This window comes from Dendrobates tinctorius, unplaced genomic scaffold (assembly GCF_039654945.1).
Source record: "Dendrobates tinctorius isolate UK_male_01 unplaced genomic scaffold, ASM3965494v1 ptg000086l, whole genome shotgun sequence".
NCBI classification, from domain to species: Eukaryota; Metazoa; Chordata; class Amphibia; order Anura; family Dendrobatidae; genus Dendrobates; species Dendrobates tinctorius.
Genome location: NW_027361754.1, coordinates 29,900,105 through 29,923,651, shown reverse-complemented (window position 1 = coordinate 29,923,651; position 23,547 = coordinate 29,900,105). Strand labels below are relative to the sequence as shown.

Sequence of the window (23,547 nt, the reverse complement as noted above, 5' to 3'; positions counted from 1 at the left end):
AGAATGTGAGACACAGGGGCAGAATGTGAGACACGGGGGCAGAATGTGAGACATGGGGGCAAAATGGATATGAGGGCAGAATGTGACAGTGAGACAAAGGAGGGGGCAGAATGGACATGGGGAAGAATTTGACAGTGAGACACAGGAGGGGGAAGAATGTGACAGTGAGACACAGGAAGGGGCAGAATGTGAGGCACGGGGGAAGAATGTGGTGGTAAGACAGGAGGGGCAGAATGGACACAGGGGCAGAATGTGACAGTGAGACACAGGAGGGGGCAGAATGTGACAGTAAGACACAGGAGGGGGCAGAATGTGACAGTAAGACACAGGAGGGGGCAGAATGTGACTGTGAGACACAGGAGAGGGCAGAATGTGAGACACAGGAGGGGGCAGAATGCGAGACACATGGTGCAGGATCATGGGGTAGGATGGATACGATGTAGACAGATGGGGCAGGAGCGGGAGATCATATGGGGCAGAATGGATACTCATGAGGGTGGGATGGGAGAACATATGGCTGGAGCCAGCAATGAGACAAACGGGGGTCAGGATGGGGGATAACTTCCTGACAGCCAGGATACAGAGTGTAAAAGTTGGACCATTCACTTCGGACACCTTGGTCACAAACATCGGGGCACCTCAGGGGTGTGTTTTGTCCCCGTTACTGTTTTCTCTCTATACGAATGATTGCATCTCTTCAGCAGACTCAGTAAAAATCTTGAAATTTGCCGATGATATGACACTGATTGGTCTCATCAGGGGAAATGCTGAAGACTTGTATCGGAGTGAGGTGGAAAGAATATGTGACTGGTGTAAAGCCAATAATCTTGTACTCAACACTAAAAAAACTGCTGAGATGGTTGTGGATTTTAGGAAAGATCAACATGAGATACTTCCAATCTACATCCATGACGAAGTGGTTCTTAGGGTCACAGAGACCAAATTCCTTGGTGTTATCATCTCTCATGCTCTTAAATGGGGGAAAAACGTGGATGCTGTTATAAGAAAAGCACAACAGAGGATGTTCTTCCTGCGTCAGCTGAAAAGATATGGTTTGTCTAAGAATCTGCTGATCTTATTCTTTAATGCTGTCATCAGATCTGTGATTTGTTCCTCTCTGATAGTCTGGTATGGGGGAGCCACTGCGCATGACAAACTCCGCTTACAAAGGACTTTCAGAACAGCAGAGAGAATTATATGCTCCCCCCTGCCTAAAATCCAGGATCTTTATGATAAGAGTATTCGATCCCACGCATTGAAAATTTCATCCGATCCCTCTCACCCGGGACACTCCTCATTCCAACTACTCCCTTCAGGACGTCGCTTCAGAGTCCCCAAATGCAGCACCAACCACCATATGAACAGCTTCTATCCACTCTCTGTTCAACAATTAAATCGTCATGTGTAGACTATATACTGTATCTGTCTTGTTAGATGTTACTTGTTGTATCTGTTGTTATATATTATGTTGCCTCTTTGCCACAAAGAATTCCTTGTATATATGTAATATGTACTTGGCGATAATAAATTTGATTGATTGATTGATTGATTGGGATATTATTACCATAGGGGCTAATTAAGGGATATTATTACTGCAGTGATGTATTTATTTTATTTTTTTTTTTTTGAGAATACTGTTTTAAATGGAGGGGAAATCCTGTTACTGTGCAGAGCGACACTCTGTCGCCTTTTTTTCTTCATCTGGTGTATTGTACAAGTTGGGAAAAAAATAAGTAATGTGTTCTACAAGTGGAGCTCTAGATAACTGTGTTATTTCCTGCAGAGACGAGCCCTGGCTGGAAGACGTGATGGCGGTCTGTGCTGGATAAAATATGAAAAGCGAAGCTGAAGGACTTCACCTATAGACGTCACTGGTGAGTCAGTGTGCTACCTGTACACTGACTCTATACACTATATACAGAGTGCCTTTGTACAATGTCACCAGTGATCACTGTATTACCCGTACACTGGCACTACATACAGCGGTCCGGTGCATAATGTCACTGGTGATCACTGTATAAGGCTAGTTTCACACTAGCGTTTAAACGACGCGCGCACGGCGCCGCTAAGCCACGCCCCCTGCCGGCTCCCTGCCCGCCCCTTCCTGTTATCGCCTCCTCCGAGCGCAGAGGGCTGCATGCGTTATGCGCACCCTATCTTTAGCATAGGGTGCGCAGGCCGTGCGCAACTATGAATATAGCGTGCGCTGCGCATTTTTGAATGTGCGCCGTGCGCGCCAAAATGCAACATGCTGCGTTCGGCGCGCACGGCGCACCTCCAAAAATGCGCAGCGCACGCTATATTCATAGTTGCGCACGGCCTGCGCACCCTATGCTAAAGATAGGGTGCGCATAACGCATGCAGCCCTCTGCGCTCGGAGGAGGCGATAACAGGAAGGGGCGGGCAGGGAGCCGGCAGGGGGCGTGGCTTAGCGGCGCCGTGCGCGCGTCGTTTAAACGCTAGTGTGAAACTAGCCTTAGGCCTCTTTCACACATCAGTTTTTTGCCTTCAGGCGCGATCCGGCTTTTTTTTGTAAAACCGGATCCGGCAAAATGCAATGCCGGATCCGGTTTTTCCCCATTGACTTGCATTAGCGCCGGATCGTGCCGGATGGCATTGCGTTTCATCCGTTTTTTGCCGGATCCGGCAACTTGTCTCATTCCGGCGTCTGGAAAAAACGTCTACTGTAACGTTTTTTGTCTCCGGCGAAAAAGCCGGAAGCGCCGGATCCGGCGCTTCCAGCTTTTTGCTACAATAAAAGTCTATGGGCGCCGGAATGCGCCGGATCCAGAAAAAGACGGATCCAGCCACCGGATCCGGTTTTTTTAAGTCTGCGCATGCTCAGATCCAATTGGCCAGCCTCCAGGAACAGAGACGGATCCAGCAAAAAAACGGATCCGTTTCTACAGATCTCCAAAATTTATGCCGGATCCGTTTTTTCTAAAAAAAGCCGGATCCTGCCTGACGGCAAAAAACTGATGTGTGAAAGTAGCCTTACCTGTACACTGGCACTATATACAGAGCTTCTGTGTATAATGTCACTGGTGATCCCTGTATTATCTGTACACAGAACACTGCATACTAAGTACAGATCTCCTGTGTATAATGGCACTTATGGTGATAGTATTATGTTTTTTTTTATTAATGATCAGTATTGTAGTATTCAATCACCATGTGGTAGTAATATGTGGTCTGGGCATGGTGCGGTGGTATTTGTTCCTTGTATGTGCTATTATTCGGTTACTATGTGGTAGTAATATGTGGTCTGGGCATGGTGCGATGGTATTTGTCCTTTGTATGTGCTATTATTCGGTCACTATGTGGTAGTAATATGTGGTCTGGGCATGGTGCGGTGGTATTTGTCCCTTGTATGTGCTATTATTCGGTCACTATGTGGTAGTAATATGTGGTCTGGGCATGGTGCTGTGGTATTTGTCCCTTGTATGTGCTATTATTCTGTCACTGTGGTGGTAATATGTGGACTGGTCATGGTGCGGTGGTATTTATCCCTTTTTGATGTGATATTATTGGTCATTTTAAATATTGAAAAATAAATAAAAAATATACCTAAATTGTATTGGATATTTTAACAAATGTTTAATAGGTTAGTGTAGAGTAGGTCCTGGCCAAAAGAGTCTACCTTGTTGTGGTGGCAGATTTCAAAAAATCTTTTGGCCAAAACAAGAGCTGCTGGCTATATGTGTGATCTGGTAATGGGAACTGTTAATGTGTGATTGGTGAGAAGTGGAGTTTTTCCAAGAGAGAGCAGTGGGACTGTGGACAGTTCGATGGGTGGAGCCTGGGCGGAGCCTCAAGGGGGCCCCAAAAATTTTGCCAGTATTGGGCCCCCAAAATTCCTAATGGCAGCCCTGCTTTCCGTACCCACTGTACTTCTAACAAAAGCAAACCACACGCCTGCTATGGGGCTCCTGAGTTTTGAGAACATGTTCATTGCTGTTAGCATGTTCCTACACTTTATCATCTTTGGTGACAACTTTTTTCTTACCAAAATGCATGTATTTTTGGCTACATTTTGCACCGTTTGCCATCTACAGCCTGTGTGTTCCACCGTCTATTGCTGGTTGCAAAATGAGTTAACCGAGGATCCATCAGTGAGCTCACTCTGACAGTCCAATGGGAGAGTTTCTAACTCTACTATCTGTCTTATTTTGAGCTTCTCTCAGCTGATTTATGACCACAAACCACATTTAACTTAGATATAGCGGGAAACAAAGCCTGTAGAGCCCCAAATATATGCATTTAAGTAAAAAAAAAAAAAAAATGTTTTTTCAAATGTGGTTATTAACTATTTTCCCACTTCAGGTCATGCGCACACCGGTCAGTTTCTATGTCTTGTGTGTAAGGGGTCACTGAGGCATGAGCCCTTGATTTGTTCAACGCCCTAAAAATGTCTCTAGATCAACACCTTCTAAATTGATACATTATGACTCCTGTATTGATGATAGAAGATTCAGCATTAGGGGCCCAACTCTTTTTTTTATTCCGGGCCACATTTTGTCTTTGTGGCGTGGTATAGCCATGTGTAATGGGTCACTGAGAAGCGGCTGGTAGACTATATGGAGATAGAGTGGCGGGGAGCCTGAGTGTCACTGAACTTGTGGGGGAAATCAGAGGGAACAGTAGTCAATCCCTACACTTTAGGTATTGGAGTATTAAATAAAAACCGCCGCAGTCTTTTCTATTCCCAATGTGCTGCATCATGTTCTTCTATATTTACCTCGTAATCAGGATTGGGAACAGGGGGAGGACGTTCTTTGTTGCCTGTATGAGCAAAAGTAAAAAATCATAGTGTTTACGCTCTGTATGTAGAAATTAAAGATGTCCTGTAACTTGCCAAAAATATGATTTATGTGTTACCCAGTGTAAATGCCGCTGTTCTCCTGAATCCGGCGATGTTTTTCTTATGTTCCTGTGACTCTCCATTCCTGAGATATGGCCCCTTCTTTCCCTTTTGTAAATCTAGTCTATTTAACAAGTGGGCGTGGTCCTCAACTATTCTCTGTGGGTATCTTCTTGAGGATCACGCCCACTTGGCTAAAAAGGCCAATAGGGAAAAAGGGACCATATCTCAGGAATGGAGAGGCATAGGAACAAAAAGAAAACAGCGCCGGATTCAGGATCGCAGCGGCATTTACATTAGGTTAAAAAAACGCTTGTTTACAGCAAGTGAAAGATCTTATTTAAATCCATAAACATTTACTTTTGTGCCTTATAGAATGGGTACCTTTTTTGCGAGCTCCTTTTGCAAATCCATTTTCTCGGATCTGACCAGGTTTTTTCTTGCAGCACATATACACAAAAACACAAACTCCAATGGTGATCAGGCAATCAGCGATCACAACAGAGGCCACCATCGGAAAGGAGACCTCCGTGCAGGTCTCACATACTGCAACAGAGAGGAGAACATGACTTCAGATGTGGCTACACGAACATCGCACTGTACAATGCAAGACAAGGGGACTCCGCTCTCCAGTTGTTAATTGGTTGCTAAAATGTTTGTAATTTTGTATAATTTCCCCCTAACTGCTACATTGTGTTATTTCAGCCACTACATGGTGAGGCTTGGTGTCTCTCCATGAGTATAACACTTGTGCACTTCTTCAGGTGTGTAACCAATATGTCTGTGGCCCCTGTTGGAAGTGTAACCATTAAGCTAAATGTCTCCAAGGAGAGAAACAAAGGACTGTTGTATTTTAAGACTCTGTGTTCCCCACACGTGTACTTTTTCAGAGGTGTAACTATTAAGCAGGGCCGGCGTTATGGGCAGGCAGACCAGGCAGCTGCTTAGGGCCCCCGCTCCTCCAGGGGCCCCCAGCCAGCGGCACATCACACAGCCACTATGGGGCCCCTGTGAGGCAGGAGGGCCCGCCTGCCCCCAGCGCCGACTCCCGCCGCCGCACTGAAGGAGGCAGTGATGGGGGAGAGAGCGCCAGCTGACGCTCCCTCTCCCATCATTCCCCACTCTGCCTCTGACACAGCGGGGGCGCAATGACGTCATCGCGCTCTCACTGTGTGCAGGAGGAGACAGGAGCAGCCAGCAGCGCAGGCATGAGAAGGTGAGGAGTGTTTTTTTTTTTTTAAATCAGTGCGAGTACTAGACTGTGGGGCCACTTTGGGGGGACTATATACCATGCTGGGGGGGCGCTATATACCATGCTGGGGGCTATATACCATGCTGGGAGGGCCATATACCATGCTGGGCTGTATTATACCATGCTGGGGGGACTATATGTATACCATGCTCGACTGTATCATACCATGCTGGGGGGCTATATACCATGCTCGGCTGTATTATACCATGCTGGGGGGGCTTTATACCATGCTGGGCTGTATTATACCAGGCTGGGGGGGGGCTATATACAATGCTGGGCTGTATTATACCATTCTGGGGGGCTATATACCATGCTGGGCTGTATTATACCATTTTGGGGGGGGCTATATACCATGCTGGGCTGTATTACACCATTCTGGGGGGACTATATACCATGCTCGGCTGTATCATACCATGCTGAGGGGGCTATATACCATGCTGGGCTGTATTACACCATTCTGGGGGGACTATATACCATGCTCGGCTGTATTGTACCATGCTGGGGGGGGCTATATACCATACTGGGCTGTAGTATACCAGGCTGGGGGGGCTATATACAATGCTGGGCTATATTATACCATGCTGGGCTGTATTATACCATTCTGGGGGGCTATATACCATGCAGGGCTGCATTATACCATTCTGGGGGGGCTATATACCATGCAGGGCTGTATTATACTATGCTGGGGGGGCTATATACCATGCTGGGCGGTATTATACCGTCCTGGGCTGTATTATACCATTTTGGGGGGGCTATATACCATGCTGGGCTGTATTATACCATTCTGTGGGGGGATATATACCATGCTAGGCTGTATTATACCATGCTGGCCTGTATTACACCATTCTGGGGGGTGCTATATACCGTGCTGGGCTGTATCATACCGTGCTGGGGGGCTATATGCCGTGCCGGGCTGTATTATACCGTGCTGGGCTGTATCATACCGTGCTGAGGGGCTATATACCATGCTGGGCTGTATTATACCATTTTGGGGGGGCTATATACCTTGCTGGGCTGTATTATACCATGCTGGGCTGTATAATACCATTCTGGGGGGGCTATATACCATGCTGGGCTGTATTATACCATTTTGGGGGGCTATATACCATGCAGGGCTGTATTATACCATACTGGGCTGTATTATTCCATTCTGGGGTGCTATATACCATGCTGGGCTGTATTATACCATGCTGGCCTGTATTACACCATTCTGGGGGGGTGCTATATACAGTACCATGCTGGGCTGTATTATACCATACTGGGCTGTATTATTCCATTCTGGGGTGCTATATATCATGCTGGGCTGTATTATACCATGCTGGGGGGATATATACCATGCTGGGCTGTATTATACCATGCTGGGCGGGCTATATTATACAATGCTGGGCTGTATTATACAGCCCAGCATGGTATACAGCCTGTATACCATGGTGGGCTGTATACCATGGTGGGCTGGGCTGTATACTATGCGGTGTGTTATATACCATGTAGGGTACATTTTACACTATATTCTATAGGGGGAGGTTGTGTTAAATAATATGAAGGGCTACATTATATTCTATGGGGAGGTGGGCTGTATTATATTCTATGGGGGACGCTGTATTATAGTTATTATATGAGGAGGGCTACATTGTATTCTATGGAGGGGCTACATTATACTATATAAGGGGCTTCATTATATCCCATGAGGGGGTTGCCATATATTCTATGGAGGGGCTGCATTATACTATATGGGGGGTGGGACTGCATTATATACTATGGGGAGTTACATTATATTCTGTGGAGTGGCTGCATTATATTCTATGGGGGTTACATTATATTGTATGGCGGGGCTGCATTATACTCTGTGGGGTGGCTGCATTGTACTATATGTGGGCTGCATTATGCTGTATCGAGGACTATGGGGAATACATTATATGAAGAACTATGGGGTGCATTATGCTATGGGAAGTGATTTGTACTACATGGGTGACTATGGCGGTGCATTATACTATATGGAGTGTATTATACGGAGGACTGAGCAGTGTATTTTAATATATGGAGGGCTATGAGGAGTGTAGTATACTATATGGAGGACTGAGCAGTGTATTTTAATATATGGAGAGCTATAAGGAGTGTATTATACTATATGGAGGACTTTGGGGCAGATTATATTATATGGAGGACTATGGGGTGTAAACTGTAGATGTCCTGCTGATAACATGATACTGTATGGTGATCTGTTAGGGTGGTTTCACATTAACGTTGCAGGCCGCTAAGCCCCCCGCTCTCTGCCGCACCTCCTTTGGTAGCTCCGCCTACGGGCGCATGACACTTTAGCACTGGGGACGCACACGGCCGCCGCTAAGCCCCGCCACCTGCCGCGCCTCCTCTGGTAGCTCCGCCTATGTGCGCATGACGCTGCATGCGTCCTGCATCCCCTATCTTTAGCACTGGGGATGCAGGCTGTGCGCAGGTATGTGTTTGGCGGTGCATGCGTCCTTTTGACGGTGCGCCGAGCGCACCAAATTGCAACAGGTTGCGTTTGGCGCTGGTCGGCGCACCGTCAAAAGGACGCATGCGCCGCCAAACGCATATCTGCGCACGGCCTGCGTCCCCAGTGCTAAAGATAGGGGACGCAGGACGCATGCAGCGTCATGCGCCCGTAGGCAGAGCTACCGGAGGAGGCGCGGCAGGTGGCGGGGCTTAGCGGCGGCCGTGTGCAGGCCGATGCTGCGGCCCGAAACGCTAATGTGAAACCACCCTTAAGGTGTGTGCACACGTTGCGGATTAGTCTGCGGCTTTTTCTGCAGAGAATCCATATCTCTTGGCAGAAACTGCAGGGTAAAACACATGCTTTTTTTCCGCGGATTCCTAGCATGTGTACAGCGGATTTGATGCAGGTTCTAGTGCGGTTTGGCAGTGTGAATGAGAGAGAGAGAGAGATTGATTTGTATGTCCCGGAACATACACTGCAGCTGCGGTCCCGCAAAAAAGACGTAACATGCTGCGGAAAATAAACCGCAGCAAATCGGCGCGGAATTTTCCGCAGCATGTGCACGGCGGATTTGGTTTTCCATAGGTTTACATTGTACTGTAAACTGCATGGAAACTGCGGCGTAACCGCAGCAAAAACCGCAACGTGTGCACACACCCTTAGTGATCGTTCTGTTCCCATCATTCTTTCTCAGATGGTGGAAAGAGGCCGGGAAACAAGCATTGAACAACTTCAATTTTGACGATCATTTAGCGGCCTGAACTCAGTGCATGTAAATACAATCGAAATGCTTCTGTGTGATGTGCAGTATGTTAGCATTTGGGGCCCCATTTTAAACTTTGCCTAGGGCCCCACTTTGCCTAAAACCGGCCCTGCTATTAAGCCTAATCGCCTTGATGGAAGAGCAACCGTTAAGCTTGCGTGTCTCTCCACGGAAATCTAAAGCAGAAGACTGTTGCATTCTAATTCCGTCTGACCACAACACTTGTGTCATTTTTCACATGTGCAACCATTAACGAGAACTTATCACCAAATTTGTCACGTTGAAGTGGACACACCATGTAATAGTGGCTGCAATGGGCAAGAAAAAGTATTGTGTTTTTTTATTTAGTTTCGGAGATATTAGCAATGTAACTATCTGGCGCCTAATGTGTTAAAAAAAATTAACGTCTAAGTGGGGTTTATCAGATAGGCAACACTCGAAAGAAATAAGAACACGCTCCCACCATAGTTTACAGCAGGTTTCCCAGCGTGTGAGACGTAATGATCTCCTGGTCTAACCTCCTGCATGAGTCAGTGTGGGGGGAGGGGCAGTGGAGCTGAGTTCAGAGGGAGGAGGTGGTGAGCTGTGACATCACCTGCTGTGAATGGTGGATCCTGTGTTATCTACTGTATATAGAGGTGTTATCAGTCATTGTACAGGAGGAGGAGGAGGTGAGCTGTGACATCACCTATTGTGAATGGTGGATGCTGTGTCATTTACTGTATATAGAGGTGTTATCAGTCATTGTACAGGAGGAGGTGAGCCGTGACATCACCTATTGTGATTGGTGGATCCTGTGTTATCTACTGTATATAGAGGTGTTATCAGTTATTGTACGGGAGGCGGAGGTGAGCTGTGACATTACCTATTGTGAATGGTGGATGCTATGTTATCTACTGTATATAGAGGTGGTCACTGTACAGAAGGAAGAGGAGGTGAGCTGTGACAACACCTCTTGTGAATGGTGGATGATGTGTTATCTACTGTATATAGAGGTATTATTAGTCATTAAACAGGAGGAAGAGGTGAGCTGTGACATCAGCTATTGTGAATGGTGGATCCTGTGTTATCTACTGCATATAGAGGTGTTAGGAGTCACTGTACAGAAGGAAGAGGAGGTGAGCTGTGACATCACCTGTTGTGAATAGTGGATGATGTGTTATCTACTGTATATAGCAGGGGTCCCCAACCTGTAGCTCGGGAGCCACATGTGGCTCGCGGTCCCATGAATTGTGGCTTGCGTCTGTCTGCCAGCTTGGTGCATCAGGTCCAGGTCTAGCAAACAGGTATGAAGAGTACACACAAAATAGAGATTTACATGAGTAGCCCTGAGATCTGGATGCACAGATACTGGTCTTAGGGGTTTAGAGATGTTTTAGGTATGGTATGTTGGAAGATGGTACTACCTGCTAGAGGAGGTGCTCAAAGCTGGATGTGACAGTGTGTTGGGAGTCCTTGATGGGAGAATACTGAATGGGGGGTATTATGGGAACCCCTGGATGTCAGTGTACTGCTTTGGAGTGTTTTCTGTGGAAAAGCTTTAGTTATCATTATACCTGTAATGGGGGCTTTGGTTGACGCTACTTTGAAGGGGGCATGAGCTGGATGTGGCTCGTGACCCTCTCTCTAAGGTGAATGTGGCTCTCTAGGTAAGAAAGGTTGGGGACCACTGGTATATAGATATACCGTATGTATATTTTGCAGTAAATGGATTACACGAATATAAAATTCTCAGTTTTCACTATGATACTATTTGATAAATCTTTATGCATCTTTTCATGCTTACCGTATGCATTTAGATAGAGGTGGTAATTGCTGCAGTAGTGGAACCTCTCTTTATCTGAAGAATAATTTTCCAGGATTTTCTGGTTCCCCTTGGCTTCATCGTCTGTGAAATGCTGATCACTAGGACAGGTAATTGTCACTGTAAGTCCTGTGATATCCACTTGGAATTTGTGATCCGCTGTAACACACAGAAAAGTGTTAAATTTACAAACAGAACTGAATTTCTGCTCCCTGAGTAGTTACCATTGTGATATGCTGCAACATTTTAATCAGATTATAGAAATCTGCAATAATTTATACAGAAAAGCGTCATTAATTAGCCCCGGTCGGTAAAAGCTAGGCCCATTGTATCCCAGGTCAGCACGACTGGTAATGGATTTGTAACCTTTTGCTAGATAGGTTTTTCTTCCTTATGCTGTGGCTTGGTTGGCTTATGTTATATTCTGTAAATATCGACACTAGCCATTAATAAATCCGTAATATTTTATGATTCCTCTATACAACGCCCTTTTTTTCTAGACACGTTTAAAACTTGTCACACAGAGGTGGGAATTTGTCAGGGTCTGTACTCCAGTTTTCTTGGCGTAAAAAAAAGTTGCAAATTTTGGATCAATAGATATTAAAATCCATTGTTTTTTTTAAAAAAACAGCACGTTCACATAATGATCATGTAGAGCAGGGGCGGGCTGGGCCTTGTGGCAGGGAGGCAAATGCCCCCCGGGCCGCTTCCCCAGCAGCTGTGCAGGGCCGGCCGCCTGATGGCCCTGCACAGTGATCTGCGTGCGACCGTGTCTGTTGTGCTGTGATGCGGCCGGCAGCATACACAGCCGCGCAGGCGCGCACATCACAGTCTGTCTCAGCCGCTGTCTGCGGCTTATGAGACAGACAGACTGTGCTGTGCACACAAGCGGCGCGATGATGTCATTGTCTCGCGCCGCTCTACGGGCCTGAAGAGAAGACGGAGGCTGCAGTGCCGGGAAACAGGATGAGGTGAGTATAAACGTTATTGTTTTTTATATGAACGGGTCTGTGGGGCCATCATACTGTATATATGGGGGGGGCAAAACTGCGGCCATCATACTGTATATATGGAAAGGTAACTGCGGCCATCATACTGTATATATGGGGGGGCGAAACTGCGGCCATCATACTGTATATATGGGGGGGGCGAAACTGCGGCCATCATACTGTATATATGGGGGGGCGAAACTGCGGCCATCATACTGTATATATGGGGGGGCGAAACTGCGGCCATCATACTGTATATATGGGGGGGCGAAACTGCGGCCATCATACTGTATATATGGGGGGGTGAAACTGCGGCCATCATACTGTATATATGGGGGGCGAAACTGCGGCCATCATACTGTATATATGGGGAGGTAACTGCGGCCATCATACTGTATATATGGGGGGGGGCGAAACTGCGGCCATCATACTGTATATATGGGGGGGGTGAAACTGCGGCCATCATACTGTATATATGGGGGGGCGAAACTGCGGCCATCATACTGTATATATGGGGGGCGAAACTGCGGCCATCATACTGTATATATGGGGGGGCGAAACTGCGGCCATCATACTGTGTATATGGGGGGGGCGAAACTGCGGTCATCATACTGTATATATAGGGAGGTAACTGCGGCCATCATACTGTATATATGGGGGGGCGAAACTGCGGCCATCATACTGTATATATGGGGGGGGTGAAACTGTGGCCATCATACTGTATATATGGGGGGGCGAAACTGCGGCCATCATACTGTATATATGGGGGGCGAAACTGCGGCCATCATACTGTGTATATGGGGGGGCGAAACTGCGGCCATCATACTGTATATATGGGGGGGACGAAACTGCGGCCATCATACTGTATATATGGGGGGGGCGAAACTGCGGCCATCATACTGTATATATGGGGGGGCAAAATTGCGGCCATCATACTGTATATATGGGGGGGCGAAACTGCGGCCATCATACTGTATATATGGGGGGGGCGAAACTGCGGCCATCATACTGTATATATATGGGGGCGAAATTGCGGCCATCATACTGTATATATGGGGGGGCGAAACTGTGGCCATCATACTGTATATATGGGGGGGCAAAATTGTGGCCATCATACTGTATATATGGGGGGGGCGAAACTGCGGCCATCATACTGTATATATAGGGGGAGAAATTGCGGCCATCATACTGTATATATGGGGGGCGAAACTGTGGCCATCATACTGTATATATGGGGGGGTGAAACTACGGCCATCATACTGTATATATGGGGGGGAACTGCAGCCATCATACTGTATATATGGGGGGGAACTGCAGCCATCATACTGTATATATGGGGGGGTGAAACTGCAGCCATCATACTGTATATACGGGGGGGGGATGAAACTGTGGCCATCATACTGTATATATAATATAATAATAAATTTTTATTTCTATAGCGCCGACAAATTCCGCAGCACTTTACATTTCAGAGGGGACTTGTACAGACAATAGACATTACAGCATAACAATAATCACATAGATCATAACAGATACCAAGAGGAATGAGGGCCCTGCTTGCAAGCTTACAGTCTATGAGGAAAGAGGTAGACACGAAACGTGGGTGGTAACAGTTGCCCTGATTGTATGGACCAGCCATAATGTTAAGTGTGTAACAGTACAGACACAGAGGGCTAATGGATGCATAAAGCATGTGGGAAACTGATTATGGTAAAACTTTTGGCTGTGCCGCACAGGGATAGATTAGGTTAATGTGTTGAGGCGATAGGCCAGTCAGAATAAATGCATTTTCAGGGCATGCTTAAAAGTGCATTCCAAAGAATTGGCGCAGCACGTGTAAAGTCTTGGAGACGGGAGTGGGAGGTTCTGATTATTGAGGATGCTAACCTCAGATCATCAGCATATATGGGGGGGTGAAACTGCGGCCATCATACGGTATATATTGGGGGGGTGAAACTGCGGCCATCATACTGTATATTTGGGGGGGAACTGCAGCCATCATACTGTATATATGGGGGGGAACTGCGGTCATCATACTGTATATATGGGGGTGAAACTGCGGCCATCATACTGTATATATGGGGGGGGGTTAATGCGGCCATCATACTGTATATATGGGGGGGTGAAACTGCGGCCATCAAACTTCTGGTTTCAACTGTATAGACATAGGAGGCAGTGGGGACTTTCATACTATATACAGGGAGCAGTGGGGACCTTCATACTATATATAGGGAGCAGGAGGACCTTCATGCTGTATATAGGGGCAGTGGGGACCATCATACTATATATAGGGGCAATGAGAAAATCTTATTTTATATAGGGACTATGTAGCCATTTTACTATATATAGGGAGATGTGGGGTCCTCAATGTATAATAAAGGGCTTTGGGGACCATCAATTTGTGTTTTGTGGTATGTAGGACCATCATTCTGTATATTCAGAGCTTTGTGGGCACTCAGAGGACATTATTTGTTATAAATGGGGACATTATTAGTTTTGATAGGGGCACTCACATTCCATTATTTTTTTCTTAGGGCTCGGTTCTGCTCCCATTTATCTGTAGTAAGCTCCATTCTCCTATACTTCTGTAGTAAGCTCGGTTCTGCTCCCATATCTCTGTAATAAGCTCCGTTCTGCTCCTATACTTCTGTAGTAAGCTCGGTTCTGCTCCCATATCTCTGTAGTAAGCTCGGTTCTGCTCCCATATCTCTGTAGTAAGCTCCGTTCTGCTCCTATACTTCTGTAGTAAGCTCGGTTCTGCTCCCATATCTCTGTAGTAAGCTCCGTTCTGCTACTATACTTCTGTAGTAAGCTCGGTTCTGCTCCCATATCTCTGTAGTAAGCTCCGTTTTGCTCCTATATTTTTGTAGTAAGCTCTGTTCTGCTCCCATATCTCTGGAGTAAGCTCGGTTCTGCTCCCTTATCTCTGCAGTAAGCTCCGTTCTGTTCCCACATCTCTGCAGTAAGCTCGGTTCTGCTCCTATATCTGTATAGTAAGCTCAGTTCTGCTCCCATATCTCTGGAGTAAGCTCGGTTCTGCTCCCATATCTCTGTAGTAAGCTCAGTTGTGCTCCCATATCTTTGTAGTAAGCTCAGTTCTGCTCCCATAGCTCTATATTAAGCTCCGTTCTGCTGCCATATCTCTCTAGTAGGCTCAGTTCTGCTCCCATATCTCTGTTGTAAGCTTGGTTCTGCTCCCATATCTCTGTAGCAAGCTTGGTTCTGCTCCCATATCTCTGTAGTAAACTCCATTCTGCTCCTATACTTCTGTAGTAAGCTTAGTTCTGCTCCAATATCTCTGTAGTAAGCTCAGTTCTGCTCCCATATCTTTGTAGTAGGCTCCGTTCTGTTCCCATATCTTTGTAGTAGTAGGCTCAGTTCTGCTCCCATATCTCTGCAGTAAGCTGTGTTCTGCTCCCATATCTCTGGAGTAAGCTCAGTTCTGCTCCCATATCTCTGTAGTAAGCTCGCTTCTGCTCCCATATCTCTGTAGTAAGCTCGGTTCTGCTCCCATATCTCTGTAGTAAGCTCCAGTCAGCAATCTTGGTTCCGGTCTCGTGTCTATGTAGTGAGCTTGCTTCTGTTACATTATCTATGTAGGCAGTAAGCTTGGTTCTGCTCCCATATATATTCAGCTAGCTCCGTTCTGTTCCCATATCTATGTACCACCCTGTTTTTAAAGCCTGCTATCTATGCTTCTTTAATGCAGCGGCCAGAGACAAACAGGGCAAAAGCACCGCAACTGGAGGGCCACTGCCTTGTGATTTCCCCCCAGGCTGAAAAGTGCTAGCCAGCCCCTAATGTTGGGTTCAGAAACGTGAACTACATTTAAGTAGCGCTGGCATCCCTGCACTCACTCACTGCTGCGACCCCCGTCCCACGCTTTCTCTTCCTTCCTCATCGGCTGCTGTCCATGGTGTGGGCACTGTACTTAGGGCGCGCACTCCCTTCTTCTTAAAGGGGTCGCATGCGCTGTCCTAAAGTGTACCCAGCCAATGGCTGGGAAACTTTTATTATTTAAGGCACCTCCACCTGCATGGAGGTGCATGTGCAATGTTGTTAATCTGTTCCCAAACAGGCCTGCAAGATCTCAGGTCCCTGTCCATTAGTATTTGTCCATTCCTTGCTAGTCCATGCCTTGTCAGTCTGTATAACAGCCGAACCTGCCTGCAGTTACCGTGCCAGTCTGTATAACAGCCGGACTCACCTGCACCTACAGTGCCAGTTTGTATAACAGCCGAATCCACCTGCACCTGCTGTGCCAGTCTGTATAACAGCCGGACTCACCTGCACTGGCCATCTCGGTCTGTATAACAGAGGGATCCACCTGCGCTTGCCGTGCCAGTCTGTATATCATCTGGACCACTACGCACCTGCCAGTGCCTGCCTGCATTAGTTGTCCTTTCCCTCTGGGCCACTACAGCTGCCATGCGTCCATAGTCTGTCCTGGAGTAGCACCTGGTGTTCATCTGGAGCCAAGTCTAATCCACCATCAGAGGCTCTAGTGAAGAGTCAGGTGCTTATCTAGTCACACCCCTCCAGGCTCTCCTCAGACCATGGCACAGTGGTTTCACCACTCCCGTTACAATTTACACAGCAAATTTGCCCATCAGTACTCCTGCGCTCATTGAAAGGTCAGATTCATACTGTATGGGGTCCCACAATAAATGATATGGTCCTCAAACAGATGGGCAACACATGCCGCTTATACAAGGACTGACGATGATTATATAGATGATGGATCATGAGCGTCTTACCTTCACTATGATTTTCGGCCGAAAATTGATCTGAAACACAAATGAACACATTCTCTATCAGTGACATAATAATATATGAATGAACGCTTATTCCATCTGAGCCCATGTCTTAACAAATATTCCTAAAAGTAATGCAATAGCTGATAAATTATCCTCTTAACTGTGAAATAATCCCTATGTCTTAAAAAAAATAAAGATTATTTTAAAAGTCATGTAAAGAAAAGCAAATTAAATAGTTGGAAAAATGTTTCGGTGTAAATGTTTTAAACTTTTTTTTATCTTCACAGCATTTTGACAGTCGTAACGTTTTTCCATTATTACTTCTGTTTACGTGGAATGTTAGTATTCAATAAGATCTTTTTGGGGTCATGTTTTAAGCTTTTTCAATATCTATAGATAGATAGATATACCTCATCTTTACATAGATTGTTCCAGTCTAATGTTGTAGAAGGAAGTCCAAAACATGGAGCGCAAAATCAGATATTGTGCAAGGGCTAACAGCTCATTTTTTTATAATTCTTCCATGACACAGATAGGAGAAACACTTATTGATCAGGAGGCTCATTTCAGTCTCTTATAGGGGAAAGAAGACAATTATCGGCATTATAACAGATTTTTAGATGGATCGCTTTAGGCACTATTTAAGCACTGCTTGATTATACAGAAGTCGATCAGACTCTTTACTCAGATTGACGAAAACTTGTGGGAACGGTTAATATGATCGTTTTATCCCCATACGGTATTAACTTGTCGGCAGCACATCTTTATTTACAAAGGGTGATGTGCTGCCGATAGAGACGGATTTTATGCTGGCATAAACAATGTGACTTCCTGACGATCAAGCTTTTTTTTCATTCATCTGGTGATCACGGACAAGTTTATGTGTCGATTATCGGCTCGTCTAAGTGGGCTTTTAGAATGTTCAATAGTTTAGAATTGGGAAGTCAACAAGTAAATCTTTTGGTTTTAAGAAGAGCCGCAATTTCTTCCTCTCTCCTTTAGAAAAAAAACATGAATACTCGGATTACTAATGGGGAGTCAGAAGAACTCGTTGACAGTGTCGGACTGGAGTGCCAAGGACCCACCAGTAACATTGACTCTGGGAGCCCACTGTTCATCTAAATGCAAATTTCACATTATCCTCATTCACACATTTACCTGTGCTTCTCTAGAATCATAAACTGCGCAGTTTGTTGAATGAGGAGATGCCAACTTGTTTTTGCACATGGTGAATCAAGTGTATTGTGCCTACTACTTGTTATAGAGGTGGATGGGAGGGTACTCCTGCAAAGAGGGCTACCCAAGGATTTACCTGTTCACCTGTGGGCCAGTCCAAGCTTGACTGTTGGCTAAATCTCATGCACATGGGCGCCTTAAGTAAAGAACAACATCGTCCTGTTGTAGCAACACTCCCAACCATCAAGTGAGTAGGAAAAAAAGCATACTCACATTAACTTCAAGGTTGTCAACGCACAGGGAAGAAACATGGTAGGGAAGAAACATGGTAGGATCCCCAGTGCTTGAACCATTCACTGATAAGACATTCATAGATTGTTTATTTGACAAATTGTGAAAGCAAAAAATTCTTTAATGGGGCATCCCATATATGAACAACATATCTATGTCTTAGAGGTTTGCAGGTTTTATGTTTTATGGCCAATGTCAACATGCATTTATATGCTGCATGTGTATCAACTCAAACCAAGCTCAATTTTTGTGTTTTTTTCTATGTCTTAGAGGTGTAGGAAAATTCAGGCTTCCAGGAACCCTGTGTTAGGTGTCGAGTTTCCCCCACTGCACAGGGGGAATCTTGAGTCGTGTCCTCTGCGGTCTCCTATTCCTCTGCAGCCGCAGAGATTCCTGGTCAGCAAAGACGTCAGTCCAGGCGTCTTGCCCAGACTGATGCTAGGCATCTGGTTGCTTCTTCTGGCTCTGCTATAACTCCATGCTTGAGTCAGGAGCAAGTAGACGCTTCTGGGACTAAGTCCTGTCTTTGGATACTGAGCATGCCCGTGGAACGACCTCTCATTGGAGGCCGGAGGTCACATGCGCAGGTCCCGTTCCTGCTCGGATTGGTTCACTACTGGGAAGGTCCCGGTAGGCCGCTATAAAAGAGTTGCATGGCTGCTCGGCCATGGGCTAGTATAGACAGTTATGGATAGTGCTGTGTGTGATGATGGATGCTTGTGAACCACTGAATGACTCATTAAGAAACCCCTTCCCTTTGATACGTATGGTTTAGGGTCTTGAGTCAGCGCCAAGCGGTGACACTGCATAGCGCCGCAGTGCTCCCAGCACCTATTACACGCTCAGCCAGAGAGTGTCCTCTGCACGAGACACCTCTGTACCGCATACGCCACAGTGTCCGTCTCAGCGGTGCCATGCGCAGTTACTGCGCTTTCCAGCGCTAAGCTTAAGCTGGTTAGTGGCATCCGCCAGGGCGGCGTTGTACACACACAGTGCGGTAACGCCATTGTCGGCTGCGCCCTGTGTTTGCTAACAGGGTACAGCGTTTCTCTAGGGTTAATCCCTGGCGCCGCCGTAGCGGTTCCCTAAGCCGTAGTCTGTGAGGTAACATGCTTCGGCGTCTCTTTCTGCGGCTCTATGCTGTAACAGAGTTCGCTCCTGTGCACACCGGTCTGCGGTCACTCCATCGGTGTTCAGTTGATGTCCGCCATTACGGAGCAGCAGTTTGTCATCTCTGCACGGTGGACTCCGGGTTGCGATCACACTTTATTATTAAAGAGGGTTAATAAAATTGTCATAAAATCACACATGAGCTTCTTAATTAAATATTTTGCTGAAAATGAGTCTGTAAATTAGTATAGAACAAATTCCCATCTCTGTACACCTCAACTCCTTAAGTTTCAGGTTTCTTAGAAGAGAAGGGGAAGTAATTCCAAGAAACCTGACTATGATCATGCTGGCAGTTGTGGTAAACTGTTGGAAATCTAGAAAATAGAAATAACACTCAAAGATGTAAGCCGCTGAGCTTTGTGTTATTTTAAACTTTCTCTGAAAAGCGGTTTCCCCCTTTGATCCCGAGAGTAAAAACAAAAACGAGGCAATGGAATTAATTTGTGGTCTTTCGCCTTGGGGACATAAAAGAGCTGTGGACACAAATGAAGACCATTGTTTTTAAGTTTTTGTCAAAGAGTTGTATTAAATATTTTGCTGTTTGGGTAAAGAGACCTCACCAACCTTTAAAACAAAGGGACATAAGCAAATTAAGCTAGGTCTATTCATGTCTCATGCAACAATGAAGCTTGGACAAGTCTTGTGACTGAAAAACAACTTGCCTCTCCACGTTTTCCAAGCTGTAATTTCAATTTGAGTCAACAGTAACTTTTTCCCTAATTTCCACTATCATAGCTCGTCTGTGGAATCATTCCCACCCTTGTTCCTCAAGTGCATGAGTAATCTTCGGGCACCCACTACCCTGTCACCAGTTGTCCTTCCTTGGACCATTTTTAGTAGATACTAGCTGAAGAGTCCGGCGTTGCCTCGGCATAGTAACCAACTGTGGTTAGTTATAACAAATTATAATGATTATATTGCACATAAAAACATTTCACATAATATATTCAACACTACAGATTTGCAACACAAATTAACTAAACGATTACCCAAGTATCCTCTCCTGTGTGATACTTTCTGCTGAGCTGTGTATCTAATCATTTTGTGTGTTACTGACTGCTCAGCTGTGTATCTAATCCTATCCTAAGTGATACTGACTGCTGAGCAGTGTATCTAATCCTATCCTGTGTGATACTGACTGCTGACCTGTGTATCTAATCCTATCCTGGGTTATACCATCTGCTGAGCTGTGTATCTAACCCTATCCTGTGTGATACTGACTGCTGATACGTGTACCTAATCCTATTGTGTGTTACTGACTGCTCAGCCGTGTATCTAATCCTATCCTGTGTGATACTGACTGCTGAGACGTGTATCTAATCCTATCCTGTGTGATACTGACTGCTGAGCCGTGTATCTAATCCTATTCTGTGTGATACTGTGTGCTAAGCTGCATATCTAATCCTACCCTGTGTGATACTGACTGCTGAGCCATGTGTCTAATCCTCTCCTGTGTGATACTGGGCTCCCCCTGCAGCCTGTGTCAGAGGGTGGTCTGTGTTGGCACGGTAATAAATTGTGCTATTTCCAGCTTTACAGAAGAACGATAACACCATAAAAATGATAAGAATAGTAGGCCTCAGTTATCACAACTGTCTACAAAGAAAACTGTTGCTGATAGCAACCAATCACAGCTCATTTTTCATCTTTTAAACAGCTCTGGGACAGCGTGGGAGGTTTTGAGTGGAGACTTTTGTGTTTCGTCTTTTATGTGGCGAGGTTGGTGCATGAGTGGTGAAATGTGTGCTGAGGGTGGTATATGTGTTGGAGCACGTGGTAGTGTGTGGCGGATTTTGTGTGTGTGTTCATATCCCCGTGTGTGGTGAGTATCCCATGTCAGGGCCCCACCTTAGCAACTGTACGATATATACTCTTTGGCGCCATCACTCTTATGCTTTAAGTCCCCCTTGTTCACATCTGGCAGCTGTCAATTTGCCTCCAACACTTTTCCTTTCACTTTTTCCCCATTATGTAGATAGGGGCAAAATTGTTTGGTGAATTGGAATGCGCGGGGTTAAAATTTCCCCTCACAACATAGCCTATGATGCTCTCGGGGTCCAGTCGTGTGACTGTGCAAAATTTTGTGGCTTTAGCTACGACGGAGCAGATGCCAATCCCGGACATACACACATACATACATACATACACTTTTTCCCCATTATGTAGATAGGGGCAAAAAAGTTTGGTGAATTGGAACACGCAGGATTAAAATTTCGCCTCACAACATAGCCTATGACGCTCTCGGGGTCCAGACGTGTGACTGTGCCAAATTTTGTGGCTGTAGCTGCGACGGTGCGGATGCCAATCCCGGACATACACACAAACATATATACACACACACACCCACATTGAGCCTTATATATTAGATTAACCATGATACAAGGAACATCCCAAAAGATCTGTCCTTTTGGAGACTCGCTGACCAAGACGTCTAGCAATCATATCTAGCCATCACAAAAGTCTCGTACAACAATGAATCTCAGACAAGTCTTGTGTACAAATAAATTTGTGGAACTTGCCTTTGAAGCTGCGATTTCAATGTACATCAACAATAACTTTTTCCCAAATTTCTACTATCTTAGCTCTTCAATGGAATCGGCCCCACTTTTGCTCAACACATGCATTAAGAAAGCTTTAGTCACCCATGATGTTGTCACCAATTGTCCTTCCTTAAGCCCCCAACACACATAGCGATCTCGCTAGCGAGATCGCTGCAGAGTCACAAGTTTTGTGACGCAACAGCGATCTCACCAGCGAGATCGCTGTGTGTGACACTTACCAGCGACCGGCCCCCCTGCCGGGTATTGCTGATCGTCCTGGAATGGCCAGGACATTTTTTTGTTCGCTGGTCTGCCGCTGGCCTGCACGCATCGCTGCGTATGGCAGGCGGGAGACCAGCGATCAGCGAGCTGGTGCTGGTAACTAAGGTAAACATCGGGTTTCTAAGCGGCACGCAGCGCTTAGCAACCCAATGTGTACCTTAGTTACCAGCGCGCTGGTGCAGGGAGCTGGTAACCAAGGTACACATCGGGTTTCTAAGTGCCGCGCGCCGCTTAGAAACCCGATGTGTACCTTGGTTACCAGCTCCCTGCACCAGCGTGCTGGTAACTAAGGTACACAATGGGTAACTAAGCGACGTGCGTCGCTTAGTTACCCGCGTGTCGCTGGTGCTGATCGCTGGTGAAGCTGCCTGTTTGGCAGCTCATCAGCGATCATGTAGCGACACACCAGCGGTCCCGACAAGGTCATATCGTTGTCAGGATCGCTGGTGCGTCGCTATGTGTGACGGGTCAGACTATTTCTGGTAAATAGTAACCATACAAGTAACATCCCACAAGGCCCGTCCTTTAAGAGACTCTCTGACCAAGACATCTACCCATCACATGTTGGCCTTGTCAAACTTGCTCGGATCCTTACACTTAAGGCCCCTTTACACTTAATGCCCCTTTACATTTAGCGATGCACCAGCGATCCCGACCACTATACGACCCGGTCAGGATCGCTGGTGCATCGCTAAATGGTTGTTAGTGAGCTGCACACAGGCAGATCTCACAGCGACGTTGCGACGCAGCAGCGGTCGTTACCTTTCAGACGCGGCGATCCTGACGTCCTCCCGCCCGCATCCACGCATCGCTCGTCGGCGCCAGCAGGAAGCGCCCGACGAGAAATGGAGCTGCATGATCTCGCGTGATCAGCGACAGACAGCAGGGGAGCCAGTCGGAGGTACGGTAAGTATCACACATAGCGATATCGCTAGCAATATTGCTGCTGCATCACAAAATCGGTGACGCTTTAGCAATATTGCTAGCGATATCGCTATGTGTATAGCCCCCTTTAGGTATTTTCTTACAGCCATGAAATCAACTTCAAAAGCTGATTGTTCACTTGTTGCCGAATACATCACACCTCTGGGAAATACACTACTTATCTCTTCCTGTAGAAATAATCTGACACAGGAGTAAAAAATTCCTGCAAAGAATCAGTGCTAGACTTAAGGCCCTGTCACAC

The 23,547-nt window shown here is 46.2% G+C and overlaps 1 protein-coding gene across 3 annotated transcripts in view; it reads right to left on the bottom strand.

The window, feature by feature from the left end:
• The window catches only part of CD3E (CD3 epsilon subunit of T-cell receptor complex), an 80,628-nt gene that overhangs the window by 3,067 nt on the left and 54,014 nt on the right, over window positions 1–23,547 (bottom strand). For all 3 annotated transcript variants that reach the window (XM_073585261.1, XM_073585259.1, XM_073585260.1), the window contains exons 2-5: window positions 16,903–16,932; window positions 11,139–11,315; window positions 5,246–5,407; window positions 4,739–4,782 (exon numbers count right to left, since the gene is read on the bottom strand). In XM_073585261.1, the coding sequence (XP_073441362.1) occupies window positions 4,739–4,782; window positions 5,246–5,407; window positions 11,139–11,315; window positions 16,903–16,932 (413 nt within the window). The remainder of the gene's footprint in view (window positions 1–4,738; window positions 4,783–5,245; window positions 5,408–11,138; window positions 11,316–16,902; window positions 16,933–23,547) is intronic.